This window comes from Myotis myotis, unplaced genomic scaffold (genome assembly GCF_014108235.1).
Source record: "Myotis myotis isolate mMyoMyo1 unplaced genomic scaffold, mMyoMyo1.p scaffold_m19_p_3, whole genome shotgun sequence".
Lineage (NCBI taxonomy): Eukaryota > Metazoa > Chordata > Mammalia > Chiroptera > Vespertilionidae > Myotis > Myotis myotis.
In genome coordinates, this window is record NW_023416335.1 from 112,021,089 (window position 1) to 112,044,496 (window position 23,408).

The window sequence follows — 23,408 nt, forward strand, 5'->3', positions numbered from 1 at the left end:
TGCTAGCATGTTTTTATGGATACTCTTAGAAGATCCCTCAGGTGGATCACCAGGAAATTTTGAGCAGTGTTAATTCAAACCTCACTGATGTGAGACTGCTAGGGCAAGTAATATTTTTGGTGGGAAAATAGTCTAAGAAAGTGTGTCTTGACCACCTTTAAGTAACCAGTTTGTCTGGTGACTTGAGCTGGAGAAACACATTTTAACTATAACTATAAATTGTTCTGCCTACTGCATGAGCTAGAAAGTCACAGAAAGGAGACAGAGGGAATCAACATTTTTATAGAGGCTGCTGTCCATCACCTACACAATACAGTTTCCCCTTCCTTCTTCCCAAGAGATTTCGGTTTTGAATAATTCTTGAACTCGATAAATGGACTCCAGGGTCAGAATTAGTTTGAGCCCAACCCAAGCACTGAAATTCCCTGGCAAGTGTTAATGGTCCAGAGGTTGGTACATGCCTGAAGTTGATCCAACCAACTTCACTTGGACAAGGTCCAACTAAAGACTGAGGATAAGCATTTACTTCCATGGTTAGAGAGGTTCTCTACTCCTGGACACAAATAAAACACATTAGTCCATAGTGTCTTGAAACCACAAAGGGAACCAGATTTAGGATCAACTGAAGTTGTGTACTCAGCAGAAGAGACAGAGAGAACCAGGGTCCTCAGCAACACTGTTGATCTCCTGCAACAAACCACCACAGACCTCACCTTCCACAGACCTCAGACATCAGTGAGGTTTGAATTAACAGTAATAATATGTCCTACATCCAGCCTGAGAACTACATAGCTCACAATTACAGGAGGAAATCAAGTCGGCACATTAGCTTTGGAATGGGGAGAAGCCATCTGGGAAGAACCAGTTTTGCAATTGATGGAGCTAATTGGTACTTATGCCTCCTTTATTCTAACTATAATACTAATTTCTTGAAAAAAATAAGTAAGAATCTCCTATTGGGAGATCTGTATCTGAGTCACACTAGCTACTATGCTAGATGGATTATATAATTTTTTTTTGTTTGATTACTTGTCTGTATCATGAGAAAAAGAAAATACAGTCTAAGAAAAGCAGAATTTTTAATTTGGTCCTGTGGTAGAGTCTGCATTTTTATTTTGTTTTGTTTCTGCTGGCAGTGGAAAGGGAAGAAAGACAGGTAGAAGACCATGAATATTAATTAACTATAAAAATTCCATGGTTTGTTGGTAATTGTTCAGTGTTGTGAAAGCAGATGACACTCAATATGGAAGCTAACTGGTGCCTCCTTCCTCTATCATGCTATAATTATGGGGCAAGTACTAGAAATTTTCTGAACTCATGAAAAAGATTAGTCTTTTGGCCCAAATTCCCTCAGCTGTAGCTCCCTACACATACTACTGCAGTGGCATGAGGTACTAAGCTTGTCCAAAAGGGAGTGAGCTGGCACTTGTCAACGGGTGTTTTCAATGACTTCATAAACACAAGGAAGAGAATGATGTGCCTGTGGGACTACTTCTACAGGATGCCAGGCAATCCATATCATAAGTGTCGAATATGTTGGCTGGTGCAGAACCTGCAGCCCCAATTCACAAAGCCCTGGCAGCTGGTCACATGGTGACATGAGGTAGTTAGGAGATGAACCGTGGAACCTGCCAATGCTTGGTGGCCTCTAAATATGTGAGCAGTGAGGCCAGAGAGCGGAATCATAGACCCAGAGGTTTCATACACCAGGTGAAGCCTTAATGCCAGCATGGCGAGCAATAAGACTGGACAAAGCTAACCTGTATGAGGATAGTGGGAGTCAAAGACATGTTCAAGACATCATTACCAACCACCTGGTTTAAAAGGGGAAGGTAGGTATTTATTTTTTAATATGTTTTTTTTTAATTCTTTATTGTTTAAAGTATTACATGAGTCTCCTTTTTCCCCCCCATTGACCTCTTCCCTGCCACCCCCTCCCCCAAGCACAAGCCCTCACCCTCCTACTGTCTGTGTCCATTGGTTTTGCTCATATGCATGCATACAAGTCCTTTGGCTGATCTCTTACCCCCCACTTCCCTCATAGATTGTACAGTCTGTTCGATGCTTCTATGTCTCTGGTTCTATTTTTGTTAATATGTATTTTATTGATTTCAGAGAGGAAGGGAGAAGGATAGAGATAGAAACATCAATGATGAGAGAGAATCATTGATCAGCTGCCTCTTGCATGCCCCACATTGGGGATCGAGCCTGAAACCCAGGCATGTTCCCTGACTGGGAACTGAACTGTGACCTCTAGGTTCATAGGTAGATGCTCAAGCACTGAGCCAAGCCAGCCAGGCAAAGGTAGGTATTTCTTACACCTAACTCAATAAAAGGTGAATTGCATTCAGCATCGAAATAGGTCTCCAAGAAGGTCCTTGCTAGCTGGGGAAATAAGGATGGAAGAAGGAAGGTGAAACTCTCTAGACTAGCAGGATTTGTATCCAGGATGAGAGGCCTCCAAGTTCAGAGGGGTGGGATAGAGAAAGCAGTTATACTGGCTTCAGAGAAATGGTTATAACCCCAGGCTTTCTGTACAGGCTCTTTGTAGGTCTGTTGGTTTCCTCTTTGGCCCTGGGGAAGGAAGTGCTGTCTGCACTCAGAGAACACCATAGGACAGGTTACAGCTGTACTTGTCCCTCTCTCAAGAGAAAGACAATTCTCTCTCCTCAGTACCCCTGCCCTCTGCCCCAGCCCATCTAAGAATGGAGCAGGGAAACTGAGGATCCTCGTGGACATGCCTTGGTGCAGACTGGGAGCAGGGTGTCCTTGCTCTGCTATCTCAGGACAGGCATGGGGTCACAGTTTTAGTTGAAAATAACAGAATCCACTGTCGTCAGTTTAAGCACAAAATCCTATATAATAAAGAAGGGAATAAGCAAAATGACCATCACTCCATCACAAAGATGGCTGCACACACAGTGGAGGCAGGGTTTCCGTAGCACAAGATGGCTGCACCCATAGCAGAGGCCAAGTTCCCATAAAGAGTCTTAAGGAGCAATCAGCAGGGACCTGAGGCTGCACTCCCATCCCCCGTGGGGCTGGACAGGGAACTTCAGATTGTGCCCCCCACCCTTGTGCCAGGTGTGTGGACCTCAGGCTGTGCTCCCCACCCAGCAGGGCTTGGCAGGGGACCTGAGGCCACGCTCCCTGCCCAGTGGGGCTTGACAGGGGACCTCAGGCCACACCACCCGTCTCAGTGCCAGGGTGGGGGACCTCAGGCCATGCCCCCCACCCAGCAGGGCTTGATGGGGAACCTCAGGCCATGCCCACTGCCCCGGTGCCAGCCCGGGGGACCTTAGGCCATGCCCCCTACCCCGGCACTGGGCCAGGAGACCTGAGGCTGCACCCCCTGCCCACTGGGGCTTGACAGGGGTGGGACTGGCTGGGTCTGTATCTAGCCCAATGGGGGTGGGGCTAGCCGGGTCTGGTTATCGTGTGATTTCAAGGCGCACGTGGGTGGGTGGGGACTTGACTCTGGGTCCCATGGTGCGCCCCAGGCTCTGACAGGAGGAAGATTTTCATATACATTTTACTAATTTTCTTTCATCTCTGACCCTTCTATTATAGAAAAAGGGCAAATAACAATATTAAAACATTTCCTCAAATTAATCTCCTTTTAATGTGCACAAATTTCATGCACCAGGCCACTAGTACATTTATAAAAGCATATAGGAGGCTCACAGGATTACTGGAAAGTCAGAAGAAACTCTAGGCAGAGATTGTCAGAATAACCCGACAGAAATGGGTGGTCAAGGGATTGTGGCCTCTGCCTCCATTAGGAAGCTGCTAATCATCAGGGAGCCACTGTCTTGGCTGCCAGACCCCAAATGATCCCTCTCCTATCATAACCTCTCAGACCAAATGGTTCCCCATGCATTATCTCTTTCTCCTTATAACTCAGTTCCCAAAAGGAATTTTCCATGGGTCACTTACCTGATGGAAGCTGCCCCACCCCCCCCCCACCCCCGCCCCCACGTGGGGCTGTTCCCTAACAGTAAGGAAGGCTAAACAGCGAGTGCTGTTGATGTAATTTTTGGATTCTCAACAGAAAATATTATTAACCTTGAAAATATTTTGTCAAGGAGGGAATTACACTATAAGGAACTTTCAAGTGTCAAGGGATTCATCAAGCAGTTTCAGCCAGACACTAATGACAAGGTATCTACTACCTCTATACCTACAACTGGCCAGGAAGCTTTTCAAGACTCCAAACCCTAGATATAGCACACTTCATGTAAGAAATAATAGAAAACTTTCACCCTTGAAGACATAAAGGCCACAACTGCTTTATCATCTTTCCATTCCTTAAAAATTACAAACACATAATAATCTGAAGTATTCAGATTAAAGACGACCTGTTAATTACCACATTTCTCCAGAATTACAACTTAATTATCTTTATTTTCCACATCTAAAAAACCATCATAAAATTAAATAAATAAATAATAAAAATAAAATAAAAAGCATTAAATAAATAAATTATTAAATAAATAACAAAAAATAAAATAAAAAAAGCATTATTGTACTTATACACACAAAGAGCTGGGTATGAGTATCTACAATGCCTCCAGTCCCTCCGTGTGACCCATGTTTAAGCATGCACACCCATACACATGACTAGTAATCAACTGCCAATCCCAGGTGTGTTACTGATTTGCTTTCTTACTGACAAAGTCAGGCCTATTTATTGTTAACTAGATCCATTAACAACAGTAATAACAATCTTTTGAGATATATATATATATATACATATATATATATGTATATGTGTGTGTATATATATATATCCTATATAATAAAAGCCTAATGTGCTAAGTGTCTGGTCATCCATTCAACCAATCAAAGTGTAATATGCTAATGATATGCTAATTCCGCTCAACCGCTTGCTATGATGTGCACTGACCACCAGGGGGCAGACAGTCGACTGGTCAACCAGTCGCTATGACATGCACTGACCACCAGGGGGCAGATGCTCCAACTGGTAGGATAGCTTGCTGCTGGGGTCCAGCTGATCGGGACAGAGTGAGGTGGGCCAACACGCCCTGGATCCCTCCTGTGGTCCCTCCCCAGCTGGCCAACCTCCCACGTCTCTCCCCGGCCCCAATCATGCACCAGTGTGGTCCCTGGGCCGGGCCTGCACCCTCTCGCAATCCAGGACACCTCAGGGGATGTCAGAGAGCCGGTTTTGGCCCAATCCCACAGGGCAGGCCAAGGGACCCCACTTGTGCACAAATTCGTGCACCGGGCCTCTAGTATGTGTATATATCTCTATATCTCTATATCTATATATCTATTTATCTATATATCTATATCTATATATAGAGAGATATGTTAAATAGTGAGGGAGAGGGAAAGAAACATTGATATGAGAGAGAAACATCTATCAGTTGCCTCCTTCATGCACCCTCAACAGGAATCAAACCCACAACCTGGGTATGTGCCCTGACAAGAATTGAACTGGTAACCTTTTGGTGCAAAGGACGATGTTGAACCAATGAGACATACCAGCCAGGGCAACAACAGTAATAATCCATGAAGGTAGACTTCTCCAAGCATGTATGTGCCCTCCCTTAGTCTCACAATTTATTTTTGTTTGTTTGTTTTAATTTTTATTAAATATATTGGGATAACATTGGTTAATAAAATTATACAGGTTTCACATGCATAATCTATCACCTATATCACAATTAATTATTCACCTTATTTTGCAGGTGAGTACTATTAATAAGGAAGCACAGAGGGGTTGAGTGATGAGTCTGAGGGGACTAGTAAGTGATGAGGCAGAAGAACTTTCTGCTCTACCACACACTACCTCTGGCTGAAAACCTATTTAAGATCCATCAATTCTAACACTCAACAAAATATAAAAAATCTAATAAATTCTTACTTGTTTAAAAGTGGAATACTAAGGGCCCAGCCAGCAGCAAAGTCCGGGTATTTAAAAATTGTAGGATTTTCAGAAAAGGCATAATGGTGAATTATTGTAGATTCTTCATCATGTAATGCTTTTCCTAAAAACCAGTCCTGTTAAATAAAGATATAAAATGTCATTTAAAAAAACATTCATGTCACACCAAAAACAAAGTCTTATAAGTAGTTTTAGCTAATATTTGAGGTAATAAAGAATTAGCACAGATTATATATTTTTTAATTTTCTTAACAAAAATATAACTAATATTCATGACAGTTAACAGAGCATAATTTTTGTCTATAAAGAGAGTAATTTAATATATCATCAGGATAAATAAAATCTAGTCATTATACCATAACTATATAAGTAGTATTTTATAAAATATTCCGTATCAAAACATTATTAAGGCAAAGTAAACAGTTTACCTTACACCCCACAGAAGTTTGCAAAGAATTTGAAAAATTCCTTCCTGAATCAGTGCCTCTTTTATTCATTTATTCATTCATTCACTCCATTAACATATATTATTAGTTATTATCAATTACCATTTAACTTTGATTCCACATCAGACAGGAACATAGCTTACACAATAGTGGGAAGACAGAAAATAAGGGAATAAAGTGAGTTCAGACAGTGACTGCAATGTGCTATGATGAAAATGTACACAGTGACTAGGGGACTATCCTGGAAAGAGGTGAAAATTGAACTAAAGAGCAAGTACTATTAAGGAGTTAGCTATGCACAAATCTGGGGAATAAAAGTCAAGGCAGTTAATACAAAGTCTCTCAGGTGGGAAAGAGCTTGATACATTTGATGAAAGAAGGAAATCTAGTGCGGCTAGAATATACTGGGAGTGAAGAAACGAGGTATAAGAGAAACGCAGAAGATAGATAAGAGTGGGTTTTACATGCCAGTGGAATGTAACATAGACTTTATTCTAAATGCAGTGGAAGACTCCCACTTCTGGCCACAACAGAATAGCCTGGCTCAGGCCTACTCCCACACTGATGACAAGTATAAAAGCTGGAGAACTTACTTAAAAAAAATTGATTGAGAGCATCAGAAAACAACAAAGATAGTAAGGGCTAATAACCCAGAGAAAAGGTGTGCCCATCCATGGAACCCCATATCCATCTCCTTTTACTCTCAGGAATTTACTGATTCCCAGAGCAGAGAGAAACACACCACAGAAAGCAGCAGCTGAGGATTCTGCAACCTCACTAGACTAAAACAGAGGCTGGAGCTGGGGATTGCTCAAAAGGTAGAGATTTAAGAGGATCCCAGGGACGTGAGCCCAAAATTCCATATGTAATCTTCCTTCAATAACAAAGTCAAAGGAAAAATCAAGAAGTGGAAAACAGCAGTGCAGAGGCTAAAGAACTGAGCACAGACTTCAACAGTGATGCAGGGGAGCCCCAAGCTGAAGTACAGGGTCTGCCAAGGGAGAAGGGTTATAAGAGTAAGGACATAGACATGGCCAAACAAGGTCTACAACCTAGAATATTCATTTCTCCTGTAGGATGAGTTAACATCCACAGGCTCTTTAATTTTTCTGTTGTTTAGTGAAAAATGACCAGGCATGACAAGCAACAAGACCCCACCAAAAGCAAAAGAAAAAGAAAAAACAGAACCCCACAGATAAATCAGATTTTGCAGTTCTCAAAAACATAATTATGACTTACGTATTTAATGAAATAGTTGAAAAGATGAAGAAGTTTACCAAAGAACTAGAATATATAAACAAGAGTCAAATGGAAATTCCCAAACCGAATAATACAGTAACTGAAGTTAGGAATTTAAGAGGATATTAGACACAAGAGAAGGGAGAATTAGTGACATCTAAGGCAAGTCAGTAAAAAACATCCAGATTGATATACAAAAAAAAAAAAAAAAAAAAAAAGAAATCAAAGCAGGAAAGTACAAAAAAGGGCGTAAGAGTAATATGGGACACCATGAAAAGATCTAAAATAAATGAAAAATAAAATAGGAGGAAAAGAATGAAACGGAATCAATTTTTGTAGAAATACAGTCTTAGAATCTTCTAAAACTGACAAAAGTTATCAAGCCATAGATTCAAGAAGCTCTATAAACTCTAATCAAGACAAATACAAAAAGGCCCATAGGGGTGCATATATCCTTTCTAATTGGTGTTTCTAATTTCTTGGGATATATTTCTAGAAGTGGGATCACAGGGTCAAATGGGAGTTCCATTTTTAGTTTTTTGAGGAAACACCATACTGTTCTCCACAGTGGCTGCACCAGTTTGCATTCCCACCAGCAGTGCACAAGGGTTCCTTTTATCTCCAAATCCTCGCCAGCACTTGTCATTTGTTGATTTGTTGATGATAACCATTCTGACAGGTGTGAGATGGTACTGCATTGTTGTTTTAATTTGCATCTCTTGGATGACTATTGACTTTGAGCATGTTTTCGTATGTCTCTTGGCCTTCCTTAGGTCCTCTTTCGAAAAGTATCTATTTAGATCCATTGACCATTTTTTGATTGGGTTGTTTATCTTCCTTTTGTTAAGTTGTATGAGTTCCCTGTAAATGTTGGAGATTAAACCCTTGTCGGTGATAACATTGGCAAATATGTTCTCCCATGCAGTGGGCTTTCTTGATGTTTTGTTGATGGTTTCCTTTGCTGTGCAAAAGCTTTTTATTTTGATGTAGTCCCATTTGTTTATTTTTTCTTTAGTTTCCATTGCCTGAGGAGCAGTATCAATGAAGAAACTGCTTCAACATATGTCTGAGATTTTGCTGCCTATAGATTCCTCTAGTATTTTTATGGTTTCCCGTCTTATGTTTAAGTCCTTTATCCATTTTGAGTTTATTTTTGTGAATGGTGTAAGTTGGTGGTCTAGTTTCATTTTTTTGCATGTATCTGTCCAGTTTTCCCAACATCATTTATTGAAGAGGCTGTCTTGACTCCATTGTATGTTCATGCCTCCTTTGTCGAATATTAATTGAGCATAGTGGTTTGGGTCAACTTCTGGGTTCTCTATTCTATTCCATTGATCTATATGTCTGTTCTTATGCCAATTCACCATAGCTAAGATTTGGAAACAGCCTAAGAGCCCATCAGTAGATGAGTGGATTAAAAAACTGTGGTACATCTACACAATGGAATACTACACTGCGGTAAAAAAGGAGGAGTTCTTACCATTTGCAACAGCATGGATGAAACTGGAGAGCATTATGCTAAGCGAAATATAAAGTCAGAGAAAGATAAATTTCACATGATCTCACTCATTTATGGAATATAATGAACAACATAAACTGATGAACAAAAACAGATCCAGAGACAGAGAAGCATCGATCTGACCGTCAAACCTCAGAGGGAAGGTAGGGAAGGGTGGGGGTAAGGGGGAAAGATCAACGAAAGGACTTATATGCAAGCATATAGGCCTAACCAATGGACAGACAACAGGGGGGTGAGGGCATGAGTGGGGGGGTGGGGGTGGGGGGTAACGTGGGGATAAGGATACATATGTAATAACTTAATCAATAAAAAAAAAAAAATACAAAAAGGCCCTGGCCAGGTAGCTCAATTGGTTAGAGCATCCTCCTGATACTCCAAGATCGCAGGTTGGATCATCAACCGATGAATGCATAAATAAGTAGAACAACAAATCATTCTCTCTCTCTCTCTCTCTCTCTCAATAAATAAATTAATTAAAATTTAAAAAGACAAAAACAAAGAAAACTACACATAGTTATATGTTGGTTGAAAGACCATATATAGAAAATCTTAAAAGTAGTTGGGAAGGATATACACATTTCTTTCAAAGGAATAAAAATAAGACATACAGCAGACATTTAAACAGAAAAAAACAGAATCTGAAAGACAGTATAATAATATCTTTACAGTAATAGGAGACTTTGGCCAACCAAAAATGCTGTATCTAGTGAAACTATCTCCGGTGGAATGGGAAACCACTGGAAGTTTGCAAGCAGGTAAATGATTATCAACTGAATTATAGAGAGGCTAGAGTATTAGCATGGCAAGAGCAGAAACAAGAAGATGAGTGAGGAGGCTCTAATAATGGTCAAGGCAAGAGATGATGAAAGCATGGACCAGAGTGGTAGTATTAAATATGGAGAGAGGATGAATGAGAGGTGCATTTTGGAGGTAGAGTCAACTGAACATGCCAACATGGGATTGAGGGAAAAAGAGGAATCAATCATGATGCTTGGTTTTTCATATGAGCAAATGGGTAGATGGTAATGCCATTTCTGAGATGAGAAAGACTAAAGATGGAAGGGGTTTAAAGGGTCATTAAGAGTTCAATTTTGAACATATTAAATTTGAGGTTCCTATTAGACAAATAAGTGGAGGTATTAATTAGGCAGTTTGATATACGAGTAAGGAGCACATGGCTCAATCCCTTAGTTTCTTCACCCTCTGTTCAAATGTAACCTGATCAGTGAGATATTCCCTGGACACCCTACATAGAATAAGCCCACCTCTAATCTATCCTTTATCCCTCCTATTCTGCTTTATTTTCTCCATAGCACCAATGGTCATCTTACACATTATTTGCATTTTTGCTTATTGTTTATCTTTCCTGCATCAAGAATAACCCCTGCCGCCCTAACCCGTTTGGCTCAGTGGATAGTGTCGGCCTGTGGACTGAAGAGTCCCAGGTTCAATTCCGGTCAAGGGCATGTACCTTGGTTGCAGGCACATTCCAGTAGGGCGTGTGCAAGAGGCAGCTGATCAATGTTTCTCTCTCATCAATGTTTCTAGCTCTCTATCCCTCTCCCTTCCTCTATGTAAGAAAATCAATAAAATATATATATTTTTTTTAAAAAGAATAACCCCTGCCTGTGGGCAGGGCTCTTGTTCATTCTGCTCACTGCTATGTTCTCAGAACACCTAACATGTACTAGGTGCTCACTAGTTTTTTGTTAAAAGCAAGCCCAGGACAGCTTTAAAAGGCAACCACCCCTATAAAAAGAAACTAAAGCATATAATTTAAACCAAGTAGCCTAAGTTCTAATAATTTTACATATTACATATTTTCTCTTTCCAACCATCATCACCTCACTCCTTATCCTAATCTGAACATAAAAGCAGGAGGGATACAGTACTATATTTTAAGAGCCCCTTCCAGTTGTGGTTGTGTCACAAATACCTTCAGAGTCTTAGTATTGGTCAATTCAGCAATGGGTCATAAATGAACATAACCTGTATGTTTAGGTTCACAGTTCCACCTGATGTTTTTCTTCTTCATACTTTATAAAGATATTAAGTCATCACTGAGCAACAGGTAACACATATATGCATATAAGATCTTTGATTAATCTCTTCCTGCCCACCCCCACCTTCCCTCTGAGATTCATCAGTCTGTTCCATGTTTCCATGCCTCCGATTCTATTTTATTCATCAGTTTATTTTGTCCATTAGATTCCTCGTTCATTTATTTTGATTTTTAGATAATTATTGAAAGATATGTATTTATTGCTATTTTATTGCTCATAATTTTTTTCTTCCTCTTCAATAAAAGGGAAAAGATAGAAGAAAAGGTTAATAACCCAGATGAAAATACAAGAAAATAGTTTAAGGATTCTGAAGATGGTGGCGATATAGGCAGACGCGACCCAGGTCGTGTCCCGGAGCAAATGGAGTGAGCAGCTGAAACTAATAACACCCACCCCGAATTGGCGAAATTGCTCAGCTGGTGAGACCGTTTGCAGCCGGGAAGGGCAGAACTCCCCTGGAAAGGTAAAAAAAAAACAACAGGGATTTGGGCAGGAAAGTTTGCCAGACCTCTGAGCCCAGAGAGTCGGAGGGAGACCGCGTCCCTTGGGACAGGTACAGCCCCTGACTGGGGAAAGGAGATCCGAGGGATTCCTGGCACCGCCAGGGGATTTGAGAGCTGGGTCCTGTGATCACAGAGGACTGAGCCTAAAGGGGGCAGCCTGAAGAGCTGACCAGACCATGCAGTGCCGGTAAGAGAAGAGCTTACAGAAACCAAGCCTTCCCCGTTTCCGCGGCCGGCGTTTGTTTGTTTTCACTGAATCCTGTTCATAAGATATTTCGGATACAGACACTCACCCGTGCTGAAGAGAGGGAGAGGGTGCAGAGGAGTGGAATCTGGGGAGAGACTGAGGAGAGAAGGGGGGCCGGGAGAGGTGGCAGCGAATTGAGCGCTGAGACACCCCTGAGCCCAGGACTGGGGCAGCCATTCTCTCTGGAGAGTGAGACTCCTCCCCCCAGCCCCCAGGCAAGGAGCACAGCCACACCCAGATTCCACTCTGAACGAGATCAAGGATTAAAATAATCTGATCAGTCCCTGTTAGTTAACAGGGTCTGGCCTATAGAGGGATTTTCAATCCCAGCAACAACACAAAGCAGGTAACTATTAAGGAACCAGCTCTGGATAGTAGACCTCTCCAAATCAGTTTTAAATGCGATAGAGAAGCAGTATAGCCTCAGAGGCCAACCCCAGAACACTGCCACCCAGAGGCTGAGCCACAAACTGACTCTTTGCTAAACACAAAATAAGGCAGTCTGGGAAACAAATACGACCTGCTTTAAAATAAGGACTGTGGTTTACAACACAGAGGAACAGTGTATCGCAGGGAAACTCAACACTCTCCTGAATACCTGGCAGGACTAAAGGCGAGCCAGACTGAAGAATACAAGAACCAAAGGACCTTCACTACTGCAATTTTTTTTTTCACCTTTTAACTAAGAAACCAATTTTTTTCTTTTTTTTAATTTTTCTTTTTTCTTCTTTTTCCATCACCTGATTTTACCCTTTTAATTATTAACTTCTTATTTTTAACCAGTATTATTACTGCTACCATTTTACCATTTTTTAAAGTGCCATTTTATTTTTTCTTTATTTTATTTTGGCATTAGTGTCCTCCATTCTATTTTCATCGTTATATTATTAGTTGTTTCTAGTTTGCATCCATCTCCAGGGAGCTGTTGCTGGAATTTGTTGGGATTAGTGGCGGTTCTATAGGAGTATCCTCCTCATATAAAAAGTCTCTTCCCCTCTTCCACTTCATTCTCTCTTTTCACTTTTTTTTTTCTTTTCTCACTTTTATTTCCCCCCCTCCCTTTTCCCAATTTCATTTTTGCACTCCTTTTTTTAGTCCCTACTTTTCTTTTCTTTTTTCTCTTTTATCTTTTTCTCTTCCTTCTTCCTTATCCCCTAATTCTCTTAATTCAGGTGGTCACCTTTTTTGGGGGTTATTAATATCGTGAATATATTTGTGTTTAGTGCCTGGTACGTGGTGCCTTGTTGTGTTGTATTTTGTGCCTTTAAATCAACGCAGCAGATCCAAGCAACAGCAGCCTCCTGAGCACCACACCCTCTGCTGAGGAACAGCAGCTGTACGTGAAGCCTCCCCCCACCAGCCAGAAGAGCCACCACAGCTGTGAACAGCACCCACCAGAGGAGCTGCTGCCAACTGAGGAGCAGCTGCTAACGCAACCGCCTGAAGAACAACCACAGACCAAGGAGTCACTGCCACACAGGGAGCAGCCACTGAACGACTCAACGTCTAGATATGTCAGTGAGGTCAAACATGGGTAGACAAAGAAACCCCAAAAGGAAAGAGAAGGAGGACTCTCCAGAAAAGCAGCTAAGTAATGCAGAGGCATGCAACATGACAGAAAAAGAGTTCAGAATAAGGGTCCTAGAGTGCATAAACCGGATGGAGGAAAAAATCAACAACTTCTACAAGAAGCAAGAAGAAACAGATGAAAAAGTCAACTACCTATGCAAGAAGCAAGAAGAAACAGATGAAAAAATCAATAACATATGGAAGAAGCTAGAAGAAACAGATAAAAAAATCAACAACTTAAGACCCAAGAAGAAATGAAGAGTGATATAGCTGCAATAAAAAACACCATTGAAAGTATCAACAGTAGACTAGGAGAAGTGGAGGACCGAATTAGTGAATTAGAAGACAAGGAAGTAAAACACCCAAAATGTACTGCAATTGGAGAAAAAAATTAAAAGACAGGAGGAGAGCATAAGGGAGTTTTGGGACAACATGAAACGAAACAACATACGAATAATAGGGGTGCCAGAACAACAGAAAGATGAACAAGGATTAGAAAACCTATTCGAAAAATAATATCAGAAAACTTCCCTGAGGTGGGGAAGAAAAAAGTCACACAAGCCCAGAGAGTCCCAAACAAGGTGAACCCGAAAAGACCCACACCAAGACACATCATAATTACCATGGCAAATGTTCAGGACAAAGAGAGAATCTTACAGGCTGCAAGAGAGTGACGGAAAGTTACATACAAGGGATCTCCCATTAGATTATTAAATGATTTCTCAACAGAAACACATCAGGCCAGAAAAGAATGGACGGAAATTTACAAAGTGATGCAAAGCAAAGGACTGAATCCAAGAATACTCTATCCAGCAAGGCTATCATTCAAACTTGAAGAGGAAATAAGAAGCTTCACAGACAAAAAAAGGCTAAGGGAGTTTATCAACACCAAGCCAGCAATGCAAGGAATGCTAAAGGGACTGGTATAAAAAGAAGAAATAAAAAGCTCAGAAAGAAAACAGCCACACAAAAAAAGAAATGGCTACAAACAAGTACTTTTCAATAATAACTTTAAACGTAAATGGACTAAATGCTCCAACCAAAAGACATCAAGTGGCTGAATGGATAAACAAAATGACCCATACATCTGCTGTCTACAAGAAACCCACCTCATTAGAAGGGACTCACACAGACTGAAAGTGAAAGGATGGAAAAATATCTTTCAGGCAAATGGAAACGAAAAGAAAGCTGGGGTAGCAATACTTATATCAGACAAAATAGACCTCAAAGTGAAGGCCATAACAAGAGATAAGGAAGGCCACTTCATAATACTAAAGGGATCAATACAACAAGAAGATATAATCCTGGTAAACATATATGCACCCAATGCAGGAGCACCCAAATTCATAAAAAAAACTCCTGGAAGATATCAAAGGAGAGATCGACAACAATACAATCATAGTAGGGGACTTTAATACACCACTGACAGCACTGGATAAGTCCTCTAGACAAACAATCAGCAAAGATACAGCAATCCTAAATGACTCACTAGATCAGATGGACTTAATAGACATCTTCAGAACACTTCACCCCAAAGCCAGGGAATATACATTCTACTCAAATGCTCAAAAGACATATTCAAAAATAGACCATATATTGGGTCACAAGCAAAGTATCCCCAAATTCAAGAAGATTGAAATCATAAAAAGCATCTTCGCAGACCACGATGGCATAATATTAGAAATAAGCTATAATAAAAACAACCCAAAATACTCAAACACCTGGAAGCTGAATAGCATGCTATTAAATATTGATTGGGTTACCAATGAGATCAAAGAAGAAATTAAAAACATCCTGGAAACTAATGACAATGAAAACACAACAATCCAAAACCTATGGGACACAATGAAAGCAGTCCTGAGAGGGAAGTTTATAGCTCTACAGGCCTATCTCAAAAAACAAGAAAAAATGGTAGTAAATCATCTAACTCTACAACTCAAAGAATTAGAAAGAGAGCAACAAGAAAACCCCAGAGTGAGCAGAAGGAAGGAGATAATAAAGATTAGAGCAGAAATAAATGACATAGAGACCAAAAAAGCAATACATAAAATCAATGAAACCAAGAGCTGGTTCTTTGAAAGGATAAACAAGATTGACAAACCTCTAGCCAGACTCACCAAGAAGCAAAGAGAGAGGACCCAAATAAACAAAATCAGAAACGATAGAGGCGAAATAACAACAGACCCCACAGAAATACAAACGATTGTTAAAAAATACTATGGACAGCTCTACTCCAACAAACTAGACAACCTGGAGGAAATGGACAAATTCCTAGAAAAATACAACACTCCAAAACTCAATCAGGAAGAATCTAAAAATCTCAACAGGCCAATAACTATGGAAGAAATTGAAGCAGTCATCAAAAAGCTTCCAGCAAACAAAAGTCCAGGACCAGACAGCTTCACAGGGGAGTTTTACCAAACATTCAAGGAAGAACTAAAACCTATCCTCCTCAGACTACTACAAAAAATTCAAGAGGAAAGAACACTTCCAAGCTCATTCTATGAAGCCAGCATCACCCTAATACCAAAACCAGGTAAAGACAACACAATGAAAGAGAATTACAGGCCAATATCCCTCATGAACATAGATGCCAAAATCCTCAACAAAATCTTAGCAAATCGGATCCAGCAGTACATCAGAAAGATCATACACCATGACCAAGTAGGATTTATCCCAGGGATGCAAGGATGGTACAATATCCGCAAATCAATAAACGTGATACATCACATAAACAAATTGAAAGAAAAAAACCACATGGTCATATCAATTGATGCAGAAAAAGCATTTGACAAAATTCAACACCCATTTTTGATAAAAACTCTCAGTAAGGTGGGAGTAGAAGGATCATACCTCAACATAATAAAAGCCATATATGACAAACCCACAGCCAACATCATACTCAATGGACAAAAACTAACACCATTTCCCCTAAGAACAGGAACAAGACAGGGATGCCCCCTCTCACCACTCCTGTTCAACATAGTACTGGAAGTGTTAGCCATTGCAATTAGGCAAGAAGAAGAAATAAAAGGCATCCAAATTGGAAAAGAGGAAGTAAAACTGTCCTTATTTGCAGACGACATGATATTATACATACAAAACCCTAGCGACTCCATCAAAAAGCTACTAGACTTAATACATGAATTTGGCAATGTAGCAGGATATAAAATTAACCCCAAGAAATCTGAGGCATTTCTATACACCAATAGTGAACTTTCAGAAAGAGAGATTATAAAAACAATCCCGTTTACCATCGCACCAAAAAAATTAAGCTACCTAGGAATAAACTTAACTAAAGAGGTAAAAGACCTCTACTCAGAAAACTACAGGACGTTGAAAAAAGAGATAGAGGAAGACATAAACAGATGGAAGAACATACCGTGTTCATGGATTGGTAGAATCAACATCATTAAAATGTCCATACTACCCAAAGCAACCTATAAATTCAACGCACTTCCCATTAAAATACCAACGGCATACTTCATAGATCTAGAACGAACTCTCCAAAAATTCATCTGGAATAAAAAAAGACCCGGAATAGCTGCAGTAATCCTGAAAAAGAACAAAGTAGGTGGGATCTCAATACCAGATATCAAGATGTATTACAAAGCCACTGTTCTCAAAACTGCCTGGTACTGGCACAAGAACAGGCATGTAGATCAATGGAATAGAATAGAGAGCCCAGAAATCAGCCTGAACCAATATGCTCAATTAATATTTGACAAAGAGGCAAGAACATACAATGAAGCCAAGATAGTCTCTTCAATAAATGGTGTTGGGAAAATTGGACAGATATATGCAAGAAAATGAAACTAGACCACCAACTTACACCATACACAAAAATAAACTCAAAATGGATAAAGGACTTAAATGTACGACAGGAAACCATAAAAATTCTAGAAGAATCCAAAGGCAACAAAATCTCAGACATATGACGAAGCAATTTCTTCACTGATACAGCTCCTAGGGCACTTGAAACGAAAGAGAAAATGAACAAATGGGACTACATCAAAATAAAAAGCTTCTGCACAGCAAAAGAAACCATCAACAAAACAACGAGAAAACCCACTGTGTGGGAACACATATTTGCCAATGTCATATCTGATAAGGGCCTAATCTCCAAAATGTATACGGAACTCATACAACTTAACAAAAGGAAGATAAACAATCCAATCAAAAAATGGGCAAAGGACCTAAATAGACACCTTTCAAAAGAGGACATTCAGAAAGCCAAGAGACATATGAAAACATGCTCAAAGTCACTAATCATCCGAGAGATGCAAATCAAAACTTCAATGAGGTACCATCTCACACCTGTCAGACTGGCTATCATCAACAAATCAACAAACGACAAGTGCTGGAGAGGATGTGGAGAAAAAGGAACACTTGTGCACTGCTGGTGGGAATGCAGACTGGTGCAGCCACTATGGAAGACAGTATGGAGTTTCCTCAAAAAACTGAAAATGGAACTCCCATTTGACCCTGTGATCCCACTTCTAGGAATATATCCCAAGAAACCAGAAACACCAATCAGGAAGGATATATGCACCCCTATGTTCATAGCAGCACAATTCACCATAGCTAAGATCTGGAAACAGCCTAAGTGCCCATCAGTAGATGAATGGATTAGAAAACTGTGGTACATCTACACGATGGAATACTATGCTTCTCTAAAAAGGAAGGAACTCTTACCATTTGCAACGGCATGGATGGAACTGGAGAGCATTATGCTAAGTGAAATAAGCCAGTCAATGAAGGAAAAATACCACATGATCTCACTCATTCATGGATAATAGAGACCATTATGAACTTTTGAACAATAATAGATACAGAGGGAGAGCTGCCTCAAACAAATTGTCAAACTGCAGCGGGAAGGCCGGGGAGGGTTGGGGGACAGCAGGTAGGGGGGTAACAGATCAACCAAAGGACTTGTATGCATGCATATAAGCATAACCAATGTACATAAGACACTGGGGGATAGGGGAGGCTAGGGGACTGTCTAGGGCGGGGAGGGGAAAAAATAGACACATATGTAATACCCTTTGTATTACTTTAAGCAATAAAAAAAAAGAAATTTAAATAAAGGAAAAAAAAAGAAAAAAGTTTAAGCAAATAAAATTAAAGGAAAAATCCAAGAGCAATCAGCCAAAGAAGAGGAAACAACCAGTATTGGCTCTGAAATCTGAGGATGAAGATAATGCTATAAGGAAAAAAGGCGATTGAATTTGGATATAAACAAACTTCCTCAAGATAAATTTGGAAAAGTTGTTCATATAATACAATCAAGAGACCCTTCACTGAGAAATTCCAACCCTGATGAGACAGAGATAGACTTTGAAACACTGCAAACAATAACACTGAGATAGCTAGAAAAATATGTTGCTGCATGTCTAAGGAAAAGACCCCTAAAACCTCACAGTAAGGAAATAATGAAGTTTAATGAAGAACTTCATTCACAGAAAAAAATAGGAGTTGGAAAAGCAATTACTGGATGTCAATAATGAGTTAAGTTCCAGAAAATGTCAACCAATATCTGAGAAAACTCCATCATCCAAGACTATTGTTGAAATTTGTTCCCAAATGAGTGAGAGCAGCAGCAGTTCGTCAGAGTCTGAACGTAGCAGCAGTGATTCCGAATCAGAAATGTTACCTAAATTTGCTGAAGTGAAACAGAATGATTCTCCTTCTAAAGAGAAAGTAAAATACAATCTTCTATGGAAGATACAACCTCTTACTCTATTGCCCTTTTTCATCAGACTACACATTCAAGTGGAACACCACCAAATCACCACAAGTTAGCATTTAATAATCAAGAATTACAACATATACAGAGTGTAAAAAGCATTTCACCTTTATAAATCCTGCCTCAGGTGATTTGAAAAATCACTTGAATGGCCTAATTGTGATGCATCAGTCTGGTGATGACAATGGTTTTTGAGTCTGAATGTCAAGTTTCTGTACAGAAGGATATACAAATCAAAAATGCAGACTCTTAGAAAAGTTAGGCAAACCAGTCAAAATGTCAGGTTTCCTCAGGTGAGCTCTTCAACCAATTTAGAAAAGGAGCATTAGAAAGGGAAGTAAAAGCTTGAACACAGGAACTAATACAGAAACATCTGGAACAGAATACAAAGGAAGCAAAAGTATTTCAAGAAAATCAGAGGCACCCTGGATTCACTCTAGAATATTTTTCAAATAAGATGCAAAACAAGTGCCTTGGAGATGAGAAAAAAGAACATCAGCAGTCATTGGTAGCTCAAGAGAACGGTAAACTTTGGCTTCTCAAAGACTATAATTTAGAGCAAGGGAGAGAGAGTAAGAGTGGATGAGGAGAGAAGCAATGGCTAGTGCCATTAATCTGACTCTTCAACATAAAATTATGACAATGTTTAAAAACAACTTTGATTAAAACTCAGTTTTTGAATTAACCATCAACTTAAAATGAATGAAATAAAAGATTAAGATGCATATGGCCAAATGATTGCTTTCTGACACCAAGACACCAATCGTAGTGTTGTATTTTGACTGCTCTAAAGTGATTAAACAATTTTCACATTTCTTAAGTATATATTCATTTTTAAATGACATAATTACAGGAAATTTTATAATATTGGATCACTAAAAATTGAATTAATTCCCAAATGTTATCCATTTTATAAATAATTATCTGCTATGTATTATAGGCCTTGTCTTAGCAATGAAAATCCAAAAGAGATAGTCACTGCTTGTTTAAAAATTAATATGTAAAGTTGTATCAAAAACATAGTTCCAGAAGGCAGAGGAGGGTGGGTGAGTGGGAAGAGATCAACCGAAAAACTTGCATGCATATATGCATAACCCATGGACACAGACAATAGGCTGGTGAAGGCCTGGGGTGGGAGGAGGGGTGGGCTAGAAGAGTTCAATGGGGGGAAAAAGGGCACATATGTAATACTTTCAAAAATAAAGATTAAAATAAAAAGACAGAGATCCTGTTGAGTTTTTAACTTTTAAAACAAATGTTTGTCTGCCTTCAAAAATATTTAGAACATCTAAGAAATAATAGTTGGTTTTTTTGAGTGTCAGGTTACGTAAGATTTTCTACTGATTATATATTCAAAATTTATATTGATTAATTCAAAGAAAATATTACCTATGGCTTGAAAGATGTTAAACTTGAGGCAAAATAACTAATAGTATTAATTATGTATATAAGTCTCTATAGGAACTTATACAGCACTTCGTAACACGTATGTGTGATAGCAATGGATGTTTAAATCTTAATTATAATAAAGTTCTTTATTTAAATCTGTAAAATATTTTTCTTTCATTATTCTCAGGTTGCTATTCTGTACAAATCACGTGTATCAGCTCCATGTATTTGAAAATTTTGGACTCTAGAAGTGTAATACGATTCAGGCACTATTCTGATACCTCTAAAGTAAAAATTAAAAATGTGTATGTATTATAGAGAGAAAGAAAAAAGGAAAAAAATGCCAATTTAAACATTCAATAATAGGAATTGCTTGTGGCACATTTATAAGATAAAATTGTAAATAGACATTAAAAATTATAATTATTGTCAACAAACTGTAGTAGAATAATGCAAAAAATTAAAAAGTCAAGACAGCTCAGCAAATGCACATTTATATTAAAGGCATACAGTGGGAAAAAGAAAGACTTCATCAAGATATGGAAATTTATAGAAATAACCTGTAAAGGCAATTTAACAAATATTAATTATTTTAATAAAGATTAAATTTTCCATTTAAAATATTGTACAACAGCATAAATTTGCATTAGTAAGAATGACAGGAAGATATTGAAGGGAAAAATGTCAGAATAAAACAAAATAACTGATACTCTACCACATTACATCTTATTATTTTTGTGTAGTTTATTTGTGTCAACAGCCAAGCCAGACTTGCTTTATACTTTTATTTCTAAAATGTCAAATAGTAGAGGGAGGGAGGGGGAACAACACTGGTTGAGCTAACTTCAACATTATGTAATTTTTATTACTAAGTGCTAGTTTTAAAAGAAATAAAGCATCCTAGATTTTTTTCCTATGGCAGAGTTCAGAAAAGAGGGGGAACCATCTCACTTTTACTCTGTTCTTGCTTTTCTTGAACTTGCTTTGAACTTTTGAATTTATTCCAATTTTCATTAAAAAGCACTGTGAGTCACCATCTTCTGAAGAGAATTAGAGCTATGGATAATGGAAAAATAATCTCCAGGTGAAATGAACACTTGGAGGAGATTAAAACTCCTACATCCTGAAAAAGATTTGGGAGTTTTTCCCAAGTCAAAAGGAAACATAAACGCCTAACAAATGTTTTACATAAACCATGGCAAAAGGTACATAGATGCTGGTTAGCATCATCTCAGACATGGTCATAATTCTCTCTTTTGAAGGAATTATTTTTTAACCTAACAACTGTGTCATTCAATTATACTGTATCTTCCCAGAAAGCAAAGCATGAAGAAAAACTACAATGGATCCTTCAAGCATTTAAACAACATCGAAACTGGAGGTTTTATGACAGTAACAACGTTCTAGTGCTTGAGAAATCTAATGTTCACTGTCCCCCAACTTTTAGGGTCTATTATCAACAAACCAAACAAGCAGCCAAAAGCCACCTTTCCTTCCCGGTGTCCTCATTAAACCTGACCCAGTTCTGAGTGGGCATGGGTGGGCCAGGCACCCAGTAGTATCAGAAATGGCCCATTCTGTTTATTCCAAGTTTAAAGAATTCTATAAGGTGATCAGGGTGTAACCTAGGCTTCTCCAGAACAGAGCAGCCTGATTTATTCCCAAGATGCCTCTGAATCAGCCCTCTACACCTGCAGGGGCACTGACCGGAGCCCAGGAGGAAAGCTGACCTCACAGGATTACTCAGTTGTTCACAAGTGTTTATTGACCACCTATTAAGTATTCAATACTCCTCTAGTGCTAGGGATTAGAGGTAAACAAGAGCCATAAAACCATAAAAATATTAGAGGACTCCACAGGGAGCAAAATCTCAGACATATGCCGAAGCAATATCTTCACTAATACAGCTCCGAGGGCAATGGAAACTAAAGAGAGAATAAACAAATGGGGCTACATCAAAATAAAAAGCTTCTTTGGGTGTGGAGAGAGCAGAGCGCCTGAAGAATGGCTTCTCTGTGTACAACACATCCAACAGCAACTTGGGCTTACACCTCACGGGTGGCAGAATACTATGGCCTTCCTGTGACATTATGCCCTATACATAAAAAGAATAAAAATAAAAATAAAATAAAAAGCTTCTGCACAGCAAAAGAAATCATCAACAAAACAACAAGAAAGCCCACTGCATGGGAGAACATATTTGCAATGTTATCACCAATAAGGGTTTACTAGTAATCTCCAACATTTACAGGGAACTCATACAACTTAACAAAAGAAAGATAAACCACCCAACCAAAAAATGGTCAATGGATCTAAATAGATACTTTTCAAAAAAGGACCTAAGGAAGGCCAAGAGACATACAAAAACATGCTCAAAGTCAATAATCATCCAAGAGATGCAAATCAAAATAACAATGCAGTATCATCTCACACCTGTCAGAATGGCTATCATCAACAAATCAACAAACGAAAAGTGCTAGAGAGGATGTGGAGAAAAAGGAACCCTCGTGCACTGCTGGTAGGAATGCAAACTGGTGCAGCCACTGTGGAGAACAGTATAGAGTTTCCTCAAAAAAGTAAAAATGGAACTCCCATTTGACCCAGTGATCCCACTTCTAGGAATATATTCCAAGAAACTAGAAACACCAATCAGAAAGGATATATGCATCCCTATGTTCATAGTAGCACAATTTATCATAGCTAAAATTTGGAAACAGCCTAAGTGCCCATCAGCAGATGAGTGGATTAAAAAACTGTGGTACATCTACACAATGGA

The 23,408-nt window shown here is 39.2% G+C and overlaps 1 protein-coding gene and 1 non-coding gene across 2 annotated transcripts in view; one reads left to right on the plus strand and one right to left on the minus strand.

Moving 5' to 3' along the window:
- B3GLCT (beta 3-glucosyltransferase) overlaps positions 1-23,408 on the minus strand; it is a 138,919-nt gene that overhangs the window by 56,059 nt on the left and 59,452 nt on the right. The window contains exon 7 of the mRNA XM_036301567.1: positions 5,891-6,027. Coding sequence (XP_036157460.1) covers positions 5,891-6,027 — 137 coding nt within the window. The remainder of the gene's footprint in view (positions 1-5,890; positions 6,028-23,408) is intronic.
- LOC118652383 lies at positions 22,607-22,735 on the plus strand. The gene has a single exon (XR_004966617.1). It is a non-coding gene; the product is annotated as a small nucleolar RNA SNORA11 (small nucleolar RNA).